Below are 14,200 nucleotides of genomic sequence, written 5' to 3'. Positions count from 1 at the left end.
TTTACAGATCTGCCCTCCTCACAAGGTATGCATGTGTGTGTGTGTGTGTGTGTGTGTGTGGTGCAGCCAGTATAAAAGACTGAGGAAACTGTGTGTGTTAATTATATGGCTTATAAAAATGATGTCGCATGCAGAAATGGCAAGGCTAACAGGCGAAATTAGAGATAAGAATGAAGAAACGTTTTTGGAGGAATGGAAATATTTCAGAGAATATTTAAAGAAATATTGTAGTATGAAAATGCAAGCAGGATTTGAAATACAGTTTAGAAATATCAGGATGAATAACTCAGGATGGTTAAATGTAGAGATTAAGAATCAAAAATATGAAGCATTTAAGGGAAAACATAGGACATCATGGAAGGGTGGAAAAATGTGTAAAATTTGAAAATTCAATAAATAGTTTTTAAAAATAATAATAATATATTCATGTGGATTCTTTCCCACCAGGTGGAAATGTGTGGAAGGTTCATTATATGACACCAATCTTTCATCCAGAGGGATCTGGAGGTTGTTACAATATAGTATTTTGCCAATGTTCTGGGAAATATGTAAGACAACACGATCCTCCTCTGCTGTTTGATCTCTCTCGAGACCCATCAGAGGCTGTGCCTCTTTCACCAGACACGGAGCCCCTGTTCCATGAAGTTCTAAAGCGCATAGGCAGAGCTGTGGAAGAGCATCGCAGGACCCTCACTCCTGTCCAATCACAGCTTTCTTTTGGCCACAATATCTGGAAACCATGGCTGCAGCCATGCTGTGGGACCTTCCCATTCTGCTGGTGTGACAAAGAAAAGGAAAACCTATAAAAGGGACATCATTTTAAAGTTTCCTGTGTTATGTGCCCTAATAAGTTGCAATGGAGACAACTAGGTAGGCCATTTCCCAGCCTGCTCACCTGGCTGGATGCCAAGCTGCCATGGGGTGGGGAATAATAGGTCAAGTTATTTTTGTGTGATGCTTGAAGCCAGAGACAGAGATACCGGTATGTCTTGCTCTGAGCTAGACCCAAGAGCTCTGGCCTGGGGTATTGCTGGAAGCCTAATGAGGAAGAAAGATCTGTTGGGGAGTTAATGCTGAGAGCCCCTCCATCCTTTGATCACATTGTGTGTATATATTTGTGTGTGTGTAAATAAAACCATATATCTTAAAAACACCAAAGTCTCCTTTGACCTTCATTCCAAGGAAACAGAATCCTGGGTAAGCGTTGGAGCCCCTAGAGTCTTTTGCTGCTTGGAGATGTGTAGAGCAATATTGTATTTTATTGTGATGCTGACATTATGTATTTCCTCTTACTTGTTTTTTAGCTTTGTGGTGTTACCATTTTTTATTTGTAAACTACTAAGTGATTTGTTATTGTGAGATGTATTATTACTAGAGCAGTCAAATACAATTTCCTGTTGCCTAGAATGGACACATGGGAATGTGGCTGCAGACAGGGAGGACTTCCTGTCATACCTGCTCTGGATGGACGTGACCCTAGCTGACCAGGTAAAAGGGCTGGCCATGCAACCATCCCTCAATCTCTTGGTCTCATAGTCTTACTCATGGACTCTCACTCTCCTGGCTCTTAACCAGTGCATGGCTCAAACCTTCACATAGGATGGAGCCCACAAGCAGAAAGTATGAGATAATTCAAACTTCTTTTCACTGTAACTACAAGATAAAGCCTACCTTCAGATTACTGCTGTGAACTGAATGTGAGTAAAACTTTATTCTTACTTTTAAAGAAGACTGTGTTGTGTTATTATTTTAATAGGAAAATAAAGGGGAAACTTGCCAGGAACAATCCAGACTGGACAAGCCAAACTCGATTGCTTAATTAAAGAATTCTAATGAATCATCAACTAGCTTCCAATAAGTTGGAAGGGAATGTGCTCTACTGTTTACTTACATGCTGGCATGAGTGAGGAGGGATAATATCAAAACAATATAACCTTTCCTACCTTCCTTAACATTCCCACAGTTATATGAAGTTGTCCATAAATTGATTGATTAAACAGGTGGTAACTGTCTGCAGTGCCCTTCTTTCTACAAAGGGCAATTGAATCAAAGCTACAGATGAACACAAACATTCAGATATTGTCATCTGGTATTCCTGGGTCCTTCAAGATAGTACCTATTCATTTCACATGCTTAAAAAGACGCTTCAGCTAGACTTAAAAAAGCAACCCTAAAAGCCATAAATCATTTTGGACAGGCCTATTTACCTTCTAAAGTTTTTTTTTTATTTTTATCTACCTAGAGGGCTGACAATGAAAGACAATGAAATGCAGTCCAAAGGAAAGCAGAGCAATATGTTTGGCACCGTCTTGGCTGCAGGAAGGAGCCATGCAGGGTGCCAACCAACCCTCCTAGGAACTCTGGATTTCTGTAGGATTTACTCCTAGCCTTTTCTTCCCCCAAAGATATCCCACAAGGCAATGGAGGTTTAAGACCAGAGTTTTCCTTCTCCTAGATGGGCTACCTTCCCAAGCTGATGAGTCCCATCTGCCCCTCACTTCCTTCTACAGCATGTGCAGAAACCACCTTCTTAACCATTGGATCCACAATTGGTCTGGTCAGCCAAGTGCTGAAGTCCCTATGAGGGCTTGAGACCCATCAGCTACCTTCACCTGGTTTAGCCAGCCAATTGAAGCCATTCCCTGGGTGTGGCTGCACGCTGACAGCTTCTAGGAGCCCTAGGTGAGAGCTGAGTGCAGGGTGGGGACTAAAGTGGACCACGTATCCCAGAAGGAGAGCGACGTGTCCCCACCAGAAGTACTACCTAACACCCCACACAATCCCATATAACTCTATGATTCTATTAAAGAAAGCCTGCTCTACGCTTTCTGAGAAAGTTTGGAATTTCCCCTCATCCCCTTACCGAAGCTCGCTGTTTTCAAGGAAGGCTTTTGCTTTCTCTGCAGCCTTTTACTGGCTCTGCCTAAGCCTTGCCCCCTTGGCCAGGCTCCTTTCTTCCGGGTGGGTCCTGGCTTTCGCGATGGGGATTGCCTGGCTACACGGTGGGCTCAGCCAAGCAGAGGGCGAGCGCCTGGAGAGGGTCTCTCCTTCGTTTCCAAGGTGTGCCTTTCCCGATTTCCTTGGACCATGACGGCTGCTTTCCACGGAGCTGCGTTCCCTCTGTGCGTGTCTGGAAGCGCAGCTCTGGTTTTGAGCCTGTGCTTGACTAGCGGGGTCGGAGGCGAAAGCCTGCCGCTTGCTTCCTCCTTTTAGACTCCCGTCCTTCGGAAAAGTCAAACTCCTGCGATCTTGCTTGGGGGGATCTTTGTTTTCAAAGGAACTATGGAGTTTGTAAAGCAGGGGCTCGGTTTTCAGTTATGTAAATGACCGAACTTTCCATTAAAAAAATAAAATAAATTGGAGGGGAATCAAGACCCTGCAAAGGCGTGGCAGGTAGAGCTGTCTTCCTCCTACCTTTGCCATTACCAGCAGCAATTAAGCAGACGAGCTTTCCCCAATTACAAAACCATTTTCCTGCACACTGAATAAAACTTCACTTGCATAATTCTAGGCTGTGGAGCTGCTATTAAAGGCACAAGAGTAGGCGGGCAGGGAAGGGGGGGGGATTGCGTCCATTTGAAGAAGCCGTAAATATTTTTGCTTGCTCTCAACAATAATATTGGTTGGGGGGGTTGTTCTTGCCCTTCCTAGCATGGGCAACGTGATATCCTCTTTAAATCAGGACAATGCCTCTAGCCCCACCCCTATGGTCACAGCTATGCCTCTGTGCTTTCCACACCTTATGGGGACTACAGTGATACCTCTGGTTAAGTACTTAATTCGTTCCGGAGGTCCGTTCTTAACCTGAAACTGTTCTTAACCTGAAGCCCCACTTTAGATAATGGGGCCTCCTGCTGCCGCCACACCACTGCTGTGCGATTTCTGTTCTCATTCTGAAGCAAAGTTCTTAACCCGAGGTAATATTTCTGGGTTAGTGGAGTCTGTAACCTGAAGCATATGTAACCTGAAGCGTATGTAACCTGAAGCGTATGTAACCCAAGGTACCGCTGTATCTCTGAAAGAGTCTTTTGTACCTCTTGGTACCCTGAGGCCTCCATGCATAGGACAATCTTCCCTCTACAGACATTTCTCCCAACACATGGGGACCTGTTATAGCAGAGATGCATAGTTCTCAACTTGAGGTGGGGGTAAATTGGGGATCCATCCAATACTTTGGCTTACAGGGTTGCACTTGTTGTTTTTAGATGTTTTAACTTTTTAAAATTTTCATTTCAATCATATTGCTTTACTACTCTGGGCTCCTTAGGAAAGAAGTGTGGAACAGAAATTTAATAAATTATTATAATTAAAATTGCATCATAATAATTTACATCTAAAGCAGTCCTGAAAGTGTCGCTCCATTTTACTCAACGGTTGTAGTCCGTTTTAACAGTTTTATCATTGGCATACTAAAAATACAGTGGTACCTCAGTTCTCGAACATAATCTGTTCTGAAAGACTGTTCAGGTTCCAAAAGGTTCAAAAACTGAGGCGTGAAGGGCTGTTGCACATTCAGTTGAGAAAATTGAAAAACATGCAGCAGAAGCCGTTCGACTTTTGAGACGTGTTTAGAAATGGAAGCATTTACTTCTGGGTCTTTGGCATTTGTGTTCCAAAACGTTCGTCAACAGAGATGTTTTAGAACCGAGGTACCACTGTACTGTCATATGGTCTAGGTCTTAATTCTCTCCTGTCAGCTTCATACAAGTAAACCATTGTTTGGTGATTTTTGATTTCAGAATCTATCTAGCTACTCTGTTGGCTTTACTTATATCACTTGATGCCCGTGGGACAAATGCAGCTCCGAACATGAAACCTAATATTGTTCTGATGTTGGCTGATGACCTTGGGATTGGAGATCTAGGCTGCTATGGCAATGACACTATCAAGTAAGGGATTCTCGGGTTACTGTTGTATTGCTGTGAATATGACTCTGGCTAAAAGGTTTCTTGAAGAGCTTTGGGCCATCTTCCAGTTGATTTTACTTCACTGTGGCTTGTCACTACAAAGAAGTGTCACCTATGTAATGCAGGTTGCTTGGACTGTCAAGATAAATTGCCATATATTGCCTCCTTCTTTTGTCTCCTGCTATTTCATTCTATTAATATATCACCTTTCTATCTCAGCACCCCTAATATTGACCGGCTGGCAAAGGAAGGAGTAAAGCTTACTCAGCACATTGCTGCAGCTTCGCTCTGTACCCCAAGCAGAGCAGCTTTTCTGACTGGCAGATACCCCATCAGATCAGGTCGAGTATATTTGTAATGTTTGCTTTGATGTGCAGCTGAGACAATGTGCAAAGTTGAACAAAATAAACATGCTGAAAGTAGTACAGTTTTGTTCCACATGAAAAGCCAGTACTTCATTCCTGACTGCATTTTTTTAGCATGATACTCAGGTGCTGATAAATGTATCTAAACCTCATTTACAGCCATCCAAGCTAGTGGCCATAGCCTATTGTGGCTGTGAGTTCTGCAAGTTAACTATCTGTCTTTGTCTTGAATCTACTATCCATCAATGAAGTGTAATTCAACGATGTACCGGTATTTCCCGAGTTTAAATAATGACAATTACTTAAATTTTTGATTTAATTATCTGTTGAGAATTGTCGCTGTACATGGCATTAGGTTGTTTGATACCGGCATCTGTTGAAGTTTCACCAGGCTGATGACGCAAGGAACCATATTTAAATGACTAAGCTTTGTATTTGTTTTTACAGCTTCTATTATACTTTCCCCATCAATGAAATGGTTTTAGCATTATTATGTTGTGTTCCAGGACAGGAGCTCATTCCTGTGATAGTATTATTTAAAGGAAGGATATGGTATTTTTGTGACACCAGCAACCTTTGGACCCAACCGGATGAATTTGTACAGCTGGGTTATATTGATGTCTTGATAATGTTTGAGTGTAAAGAGAAATGCAGATCCATGTAAACTGAACTTGATAAATGTATTGGTGATTGGTTTACTTGTGGTCTTTACCCTTGGTAATACAGGCATGGCTTCAGGTGGTTCATATCGGGCTCTGCAGTGGAACGCTGGCTCAGGAGGACTCCCTGCCAATGAAACCACTTTTGCCAAGGTCTTGCAGCAGCAGGGTTATGCCACGGGACTTGTAGGTACGTAGAAATCCTATGACCTCCTCATGATCATAGGTGTCTGTAGATCTTCAGGTCTTTATATAAAAACAAATGCTTATTAAATCTTGGATGTGAAGATGATGAAAAATTACTGGTTCCAGCAGATAAGAAAATGTTTGTTGCCTGACCTTTTCTCATCATAAGGTCTGTGGAATGAAGGCAGCTTTGACATTGACTTAATTCCCTGTTCCCATAAGATCCTCTGTTTGTTTGTTAAAGCTTAGGGTCCCCATGCTTACCTGGAATTTGCCCTCTTTAACCTGTCTGCCTGCCTGTCTCTCTCTCTCTCTCTCTCGGGGGGGGGGGGGTGTTGAGAATAAACCTGGGATATTTGGTATGACTGGGTCAGAATGTGCTACATTAACATGACCTACTTTTACGTGACTTATACTAACGGTGTTACACAATAACCTGCCTGTACTGTAGCAAGCATTTGAGCGAGGCAAATATGTTACCAAGTGTGTCGGCAAGTATGTCTTTGTTTTCTGACTTGTATACCCACTTGGTTACATTCATGATTTAAGATGGCAGAAGTAAAGTGAAAAGAAAAATCAGAAATACCAAATGATTGTAAAAAGAGAGAAAATAAATAATACTGTAACTAGATTTCTATTTATAGTTGCATGTATGCATCAGTACCTAAACACCTGGCTGCAATTGTGTAAACAGTGTGCAGGGACAGTAATGACTGTATCTTAAGGTCATCTTGAGATTCGGGACCGGGTTAGACGTTTAGGACTTTTTCTGTGTGGATTAGGAGTGCTCCTGAAGTGATGCATGCTCATTGCTGCTTTCTGTGGGAGTCTTTCTCCGACTACATGCTGGGCTCGTGCGTGAGAGTTAAGAGTCAAATGATTAGACCATCAACTGGAAAGGAAGCCAAGTGCAACAAATTGTCGATTGATTTCACAGTGGAGGTTAGTAGGTCAAGAGACTCCACTAAATCTGCTGTGTTGCAGTTTCCCTGTAAATCTAAATGTTCTAAAGATTCACAGTCATAGCGGTCCTTTTGAGAAATGGTTCATGTATTAAACATGAAGATTAACACTGTCTGGCACAGATGGTCAGGTAATGCCACTTAAAGGATCATTCTGAAATCTCCGCTTAAAGGATCATTATAGGAAGGGAAGTAAGGATTTGAGTGGACAAACATGCCATACTTTTAAAGCACACTGATACCAGATTTACAAGTTATGGAGAAGCTTAGAAACTAGTTTCTTGAGGGTACTGGGAATTGTAGGTATGTTAGGTGAGCACACTTAACCCCTTCCAGTTCCCAGGATTCTTTAGGGGAAGCCATGACATGTTAAAATGCTACAAGGGTGCTTTAGTGCTGCTATAGTCCCATGAAACTGCACGGTTGTACAGTGCCATTCATTTGCGACTGTGTTTGAAAGGAAGACCTTCCTGGAAGATAACTTTAGTTATGAAACTCTGAAGGGGTGGGCAGCAGAATCCACTTCAAGCAATAGTAACAGACTGTTTTCTGCTTTAATTTCCAGGGAAGTGGCATCAAGGGGTAAACTGTGACTCTGTCCATGATCACTGCCACCATCCTTTGAGTCACGGCTTTGATTACTTTTATGGCATGCCTTTCACTCTTCTCAACAACTGCCAGGACCACAAGCCTCCAGAGTTGGATGCAGCATTGCAGGCTAAGCTGTGGTTCTACACCCAACTTATTGCCCTTGCAATTCTCACAGCTCTTGTAGGAAAGACAACAGGACTGGTCTCTGTTACTTGGAAGGTGGTCACCTTTTTTGCTTTGCTTGGGTTCCTGTTTTTTGCTTCCTGGTACTCCAGCTATGGCTTTGTGAAATACTGGAACTGCATCTTGATGCGCAACCACAACATCACTGAACAACCAATGAAGCTGGAAAGAACGGCTTCTCTTGTCCTAAAGGAAGCAGTTTCATTCATTCAGAGGTAATTGAACACTTTTCCTGAAATATCAAACTGCAAAGATGCTGCAATTTACTAAATGTGTTCTATTCATTTCTTTTAAGCAACAAGCATGGGCCATTCCTCCTCTTTGTTTCTTTTTTGCACGTCCACACGCCCCTGTTTACAACAGAAGCTTTTCTTGGGAAAAGCAGGCATGGGATATATGGAGACAATGTAGAAGAAATGGACTGGTTAGTAGGTGGGTTGGCTTTCTCTAAACATTCTTCTCTTGTTAATGGACACTGGTCATTCCAAGTGGTGGTGAGGCATGGACTATGATTCTGTGGCTGTCTTGAACACTGCCTTATTTATGGGCTGCAAGGGTTGAGTGAATCATTTAAAAATCAGCTACCCTTTCTTGTAGTACAAAGGTGAAATATAGAACATCCTGCCCTCAGTGCTGCAGTTTATTATAGTTTTGGTGGGATAATCACAGACACGTCCTGTTAGGATGGAGAGGAGGAGGAGAAAGGTTCCTGCATGGCCACTGTCAATTCTACAACGTACACCTTTATGCAATAATTTGATGTGCATCTAAGGAACAGCTAGCCTCTTTCAAAGTCAGCAGGGAGAGATAGGTTATCCCTGTTTCATGAGCCAAGCTTAACTTGTACCACAGGACTGTTTTGAGGATAAGATAAGACAAATTCCTTGTGTGCTATTGTCTCCATAGTAAATATTTGTTTTTGGTGGTGGGTTAACTCTGTAGGTCAGATTCTAGATGCTATTGACAAGGAAGGCTTGAGAAACAACACATTGACCTATTTTGGCTCGGACCATGGAGGGCAGCTGGAAGCTCAGGAAGGAACAATACAGCTGGGTGGCTGGAATGGCATATATAAAGGTAAACAGTGCAGCATATAGTTGCTTTGCCTATATGGAAGTTAGGGTAATTTTGCTTTGGGTTGTTTTCCAGGATAAATTGATCTCTTTTCCTGTGCTATGAAATGAGGAGGCATGTGGTCTTTTATTGACCACACCCTGTAGACATATGTCTCTGGGAACTCTTTTGAGTTGCATATTGCTGATAAATATTATTGGGTAACCCACAGCTGTCCATGGAGGTGCAGGTCACTTCTGTGTCCAGGGCAGCTGTCTACCAGCTACATCTGGTACGCTGTCAGAGGCCCTACCTACTCATGGACTGTGTTGCCAGAGTGGTGCATACTCTAGTTATCTCCCACTTGGACTACTGCACAGAGCTCTGTCTGGGGCTACCTTTGAAGGTGACTCAGTAACTACAACTAATCCAGAATGTGGCAGCTAGACTGGTAACTGGGAGTGGCCACCGGGACCAAATAACACTGGTGTTAAAGGATTTCCACTGGCTCCCGGTACATTTCTGAGCAAAGTGTTGGTGCTGACATTTAAAGCCCTAAACAGCCTTGGGCCCGGTATACCTGAAGTTCTCCACCCCCATCATTCTGCCCAGACACTGAGGTCCTCCTCTGAGAGTCTTCTGCTGGTTCCCTCACTGCAAGAAACAAAGTTACAGGGAACAAGGCAGAGGGCCTTCTCAGAGGTGGTGCCATCTCTATGGAATTCCCTTCCTTCAGATGTCAAGGAGATAAAGAACTACATAACTTTTTACAAGACATCTGCCCTGTATCGGGAAGTTTTTAATGTTTGATATTTTACTATGTTTTATATATGCTGTAAGCCACCCAGAGTGGCTGGGGAAACCCAGACAGATGGGTGGGGCATAAATAAAATAATAATACAAATACAAATATGGAAGGTTGCAATATATTCTAAAACCTATGATCTGCTTTTGTTTGAAATGAAAGTAATCCCACTGATTCTCAGCCCTTTAGTGCATATTGATAGTTTAAAAGAAAATGGAAAGCCCATGTGGTTCCACCACCCACAAGAGACTTGGAATGTTCTTTTGCTTAGGAAAGTAAGTATAATAAACATGTCTGTTTCTGCTATTGTGTTCCCAATGTAGGGGGCAAAGGCATGGGAGGTTGGGAAGGAGGCATTCGTGTGCCAGGCATCTTAAGGTGGCCTGGAATGCTCCCTGCCAACACTGTTGTTGATGAACCAACAAGCCTTATGGATATTTACCCTACGGTGGCACATGTGGCTGGAGGGACTGTACCACAAGACAGGTATAGAGCCTGTATCCTTGCTCTTATTGTGCATGCTCTACTTGAATGCATCTTGAAATAAGCAGAATTCATCATGCAATATATAATGTAGCCTGGGAGCAGTGGACATTGATAGTGTAGGTTCTCTGTTGAAGGATACACTTTTCCTTTTTTTTTTTAATATAATTTTTATTAAGTTTATAATATACAAAATCCAACTTCCAAATACATATTTCCATAGATCTAATAGACTCCCCCCATCTTCCGAGCACTGCATTCTCTATCGATTCAAAACCTCAGCAATTTGTTAACTTATTTTAAACATAATAATATGTCTTCCATTTTATCGTGATATCTGGTCTCTAAACATTACAGTCCAAATCCATTAATTTTTAGTTTCAACACAATAAAATTATTTCATTACACCACTTCTGTCTTGTTATACCTTATTTTCCAATTCAAAAATTTTCCGATGCTGAAGCTGTAATTTCCTAAAAAGGAGCATTTTTTAACATTCATACAACTTATAATGCTTTTTCAAATAATCCTTGAACTTTTCCCAAACTTCCTCCGTTTCTTCTTCTCCCGAGTCTCGAATTCTGCCAGTCATTTCAGCCAGTTCCATATAGTCCATCAGCTGCGTCTGCCATTCTTCCAATGTGGGTAGATTTTGTGTCTTCCAGTGCTTTGCCATCAAGATCCTTGCTGCTGTAGTAGCATACATAAAGAAAATTCTATCTTTCTTTGCCACCCTCTGGTCCACCATGCCCAGGAGGAAGGCCTCCGGTTTCTTGGGTAAGGTAAATCTAAGCACCTTTTTTAGTTCATTATGTATCATCTCCCAGAAGGCCTTCACCTTCGGGCAGGTCCACCAGAGGTGTAAGAATGTCCCTTCCTCCTCTTTACATTTCCAACATTTGTTGTCAGACAGGTGATATATCTTTGCAAGCTTGACTGGGGTCATGTACCACCGGTATATCATTTTCATAATATTTTCCTTCAGGGCACTACATGCCGTAAATTTCATTCCGGTGTTCCATAACCTTTCCCAGTCTTCGAACATAATGTTGTGCCCCAAATCCTGTGCCCACTTTATCATGGAGGATTTAACAATCTCATCCTGTGTATTCCATTTAAGCAGCAAGTTGTACATTCTCGAAATTAACTTAGATTTTGGCTCTAGCAACTCTGTCTCTAATTTCGATTTTTCCTCCTGGAAACCCACTTTTTTGTCCGCTTTAAAAACTTCCTGGATTTGGGCATAATGCAACCAATCTCGCACCTTGTTTTTTAACTTTTCCATACTCTGCAACCTCCAATTATCTCCAATTTTTTCAATTATTTCCCAATATTTAGGCCAGTGGGCCTCCATATTGAGTCTTTTACGTGCTTTGGCCTCCATCGGTGAGAGCCACCTCGGAGTTTTACTCTCCAATAAGTCTTTATATTTTGACCAGACCATAAAAATTGCCCTTCTGACAATATGGTTTTTGAACAATCTATGAACTTTAACCTTGTCGTACCACAAATATGCATGCCACCCAAAAGCATTATCAAATCCTTCCAGGTCGAGGACATCGGTGTTCTCCAATAAAATCTAATCCTTCAACCAGCAGAGGGCTGCAGATTCATAATATAACCTCAAGTCCGGCAGGGCAAACCCCCCTCTTTCTTTCGCATCAGTTAGTATTTTAAACTTTATTCGGGGCTTTTTGCCCTGCCAGACAAATTTAGAAATATCCCTCTGCCATCTTCCAAAACATTCCACCTTGTCTACGATCTGGAGGGCCTGAAACAAAAATAACATTTTCGGCAATACATTCATCTTTATAGCGGCTATTCTACCCAACAAGGAAAGTTTCAGTCTTGACCATGTTTCCAAGTCTCTTTTAATCTCTGACCAACATTTCTCATAATTGTCCTTAAACAAATTCAAGTTTTTGGAGGTCAAGTACACCCCTAAGTACTTTACTTTTTAACCACATTTAGTTCCGTTTCTTTTCTGAACTCCTCTATTTCAGTAGTTTCCTTCCTTCCTTCCTTCCTTCCTTCCTTCCTTCCTTCCTTCCTTCCTTCCTTCCTTCCTTCCTTCCTTCCCTCCATCCTTCCCTCCCTCCTTCCTTTTGGGGGGTGAGGTGGGTTATCCAGTATTCTTCTGCAAGATTCAGTCATCTGAATTAAGGTATTAAGTAATACCTTTTTGTAGGCAACGTACACTTTTCCAGCACTTTTGCTATCTTTTGAAATGAAAGAAAGAGAAAATTCCCAGCCCACCTAGTGCATCAGTGAGATCATTAATGTTGTGTGGAATATGGTTGTGTTAGTGTTGTAAGCACCTACTGCACAGCATCTGTGACGTAACTGATGACCATGGTTCCTCCATTTATGGCCTATATTATTTTTTGAATGTTGGAAATGTTTCCTTAGTTAGGTTTTGTTTATAATTTTGGCTGCTCCCTTTCTGCAGCATTGAAGCTTAAGCATGCTCACATAACACTTAAAAAAGAAGCAAATATCTAAATAACTGCACTACTTCATGACTTCTTTCCTCATAATTAGTTGTTTGAATAGTGTATACACTCATCTTTCTTCTTTGTTATAATATCTTTGGACATAATGCAATTGCATCCCTCGTGGCCAAATCTGTGTTTAATCAAATGCTGGGGGGGGGGGGGAATTAAAAACAGACTTTTCAGGATGTTGTTCAAAATTGATGTGAATGCATGGGGGGGCTCTGTTTACAAGAAAGCACTGCGAAAACATGGCTTTTTCATTTTAGTCTTCTTGTCTGATGACATATTCTTTCTTTGTCGCTATAGAATAATTGACGGAAGGAATCTATTGCCTTTGCTACAACAAGAAGTCAAGCATTCAGAGCATGAATTCATGTTTCATTACTGTGGATCATACTTACATGCAGTACGGTGGCATCAGAAAGACAGTGAGTACAACAAATTTCCCTGAGTGTGAAAACAAAATCCTGTTATTTAAACTAATAAGATGAAGGTGTACTTAAATTTACTACTTTTTTGCGGGGGTGGGGGGAGAACATGCCTGGTAATCGTTGCCATAGAAAGCAGTGTTCCTAAGACTTCTGGGCATAAAGTTCATTGCCAATGGAACTTGACAAAATCAGGTCAAGTGGCCAGAAGGAAAGTGAGAGGAATAGATTACACCTAATACACTGGGCTATCGGAGAGTTGTTCTTGTGCATTTCCTTCTGTTGGCAAGTAAATTTATTTGAATTTTCAGATTTCAGCCAGATCTCCAGGGAACATCATCACCTTCATGATTATTGTTTCAGGGTATTTTTGTTTGTGCTTTCTTTTTCCTCCCAGGTGGTGCATTATGGAAGGCTCATTACATAACGCCGATCTTTCACCCCAAAGGCGCAGGAGCCTGTTATGGAAAAGGGATTTGCCCTTGTTCTGGAGAAGGTGTAACGCATCACGATCCTCCTCTGCTGTTTGATCTCTCGAGAGACCCATCAGAGGCCGTGGCTCTTTCACCGGACATGGAGCCCTTGTTCCACACAGTCCTAAAGCACATAGGCAGAGCTGTGGAGGAGCATCGCGGGACCCTCACTCCTGTCCCACAGCAGCTCTCTCTTGGAAACATTATGTGGAAACCATGGCTGCAGCCATGCTGTGGGACCTTCCCGTTCTGTTGGTGTGACAATGAAGAAAGTGATACCCATTCATATAAAGTCGGCTGACCAAAGAATCCTTTTATGGCAGAGAACATAATCCAAGAGGTTTCCTGTGTGATTTTAGCTGCTTCCTGTCAGTTAAGGTTGCTTTCTCTTGTTTCTCAAGGAGTCCCCAGGCTTGAAGGAGGATGCAGCCACATCATTTCCTGCCTGTCAGGATCGGGGAATCAGGTCCCTCTCCTGGTGGCAGTAAAGAAGCTGATTAAAAAAAGAGTTCTTACCAATTAGTTTATTCAGTAATCACAGTGAGAGACAAAGGAATGTATCTCTCTCTCTCTAGAAATGGCTCCAAATAAAGTCCCGCCCTCCTTCATC

General features: G+C 42.1%; 2 protein-coding genes and 1 long non-coding RNA gene across 8 annotated transcripts in view; 2 read left to right on the top strand and 1 right to left on the bottom strand.

Moving 5' to 3' along the window:
• The window catches only part of LOC309367912 (arylsulfatase D-like), a 16,279-nt gene extending 15,028 nt beyond the window's left edge, over positions 1-1,251 (top strand). For 2 of the 3 annotated variants that reach the window (XM_081907619.1, XM_081907621.1), the window contains one exon: positions 448-1,251. In XM_081907619.1, coding sequence (XP_081763745.1) covers positions 448-806 — 359 coding nt within the window. In that variant the 3' untranslated portion in view covers positions 807-1,251. The remainder of the gene's footprint in view (positions 1-447) is intronic. The other variant, XM_081907620.1, reaches the window with a different exon arrangement.
• Positions 1-2,952, bottom strand: part of LOC309368001 — a 27,455-nt gene extending 24,503 nt beyond the window's left edge. For both annotated transcript variants that reach the window (XR_014167470.1, XR_014167471.1), the window contains exon 1: positions 2,864-2,952. This is a non-coding gene — a long non-coding RNA (uncharacterized lncRNA). The remainder of the gene's footprint in view (positions 1-2,863) is intronic.
• LOC309367911 (arylsulfatase D-like) lies at positions 1,560-14,200 on the top strand. Of its 3 annotated transcripts, none has more exons than XM_081907617.1 (10): positions 1,560-1,697; positions 4,740-4,889; positions 5,127-5,248; positions 5,999-6,121; positions 7,645-8,068; positions 8,149-8,285; positions 8,796-8,930; positions 10,035-10,197; positions 12,996-13,117; positions 13,515-14,200. In XM_081907617.1, exons 2-10 carry the CDS (start codon positions 4,810-4,812, stop codon positions 13,889-13,891), a joined length of 1,683 nt encoding a protein of 560 aa, XP_081763743.1. In that variant the 5' UTR covers positions 1,560-1,697; positions 4,740-4,809; the 3' UTR covers positions 13,892-14,200. The 3 variants fall into 3 exon arrangements, with proteins under 3 accessions (XP_081763743.1, XP_081763742.1, XP_081763744.1); XM_081907616.1 differs by lacking the exon at positions 1,560-1,697 and adding an exon at positions 2,904-3,060; XM_081907618.1 differs by lacking the exon at positions 1,560-1,697 and adding an exon at positions 3,153-3,393.

This window comes from Podarcis melisellensis, assembly GCF_964234715.1.
Source record: "Podarcis melisellensis genome assembly, chromosome: 4".
Classification (NCBI taxonomy): domain Eukaryota; kingdom Metazoa; phylum Chordata; class Lepidosauria; order Squamata; family Lacertidae; genus Podarcis; species Podarcis melisellensis.
This window is presented reverse-complemented; position numbering and strand designations above follow the sequence as displayed.

Coding starts and splice junctions, on each gene's coding strand:
- LOC309367911 (XM_081907616.1), top strand. CDS start 2,981: ATGGGGATTGCCTGGCTACACGGTGGGCTCAGCCAAGCAGAGGGCGAG. Junction 3,061..4,739: donor GTCTCTCCTTCGTTTCCAAG/GTGTGCCTTTCC, acceptor TTTTGATTTCAG/AATCTATCTAGCTACTCTGT. Junction 4,890..5,126: donor TATGGCAATGACACTATCAA/GTAAGGGATTCT, acceptor TTTCTATCTCAG/CACCCCTAATATTGACCGGC.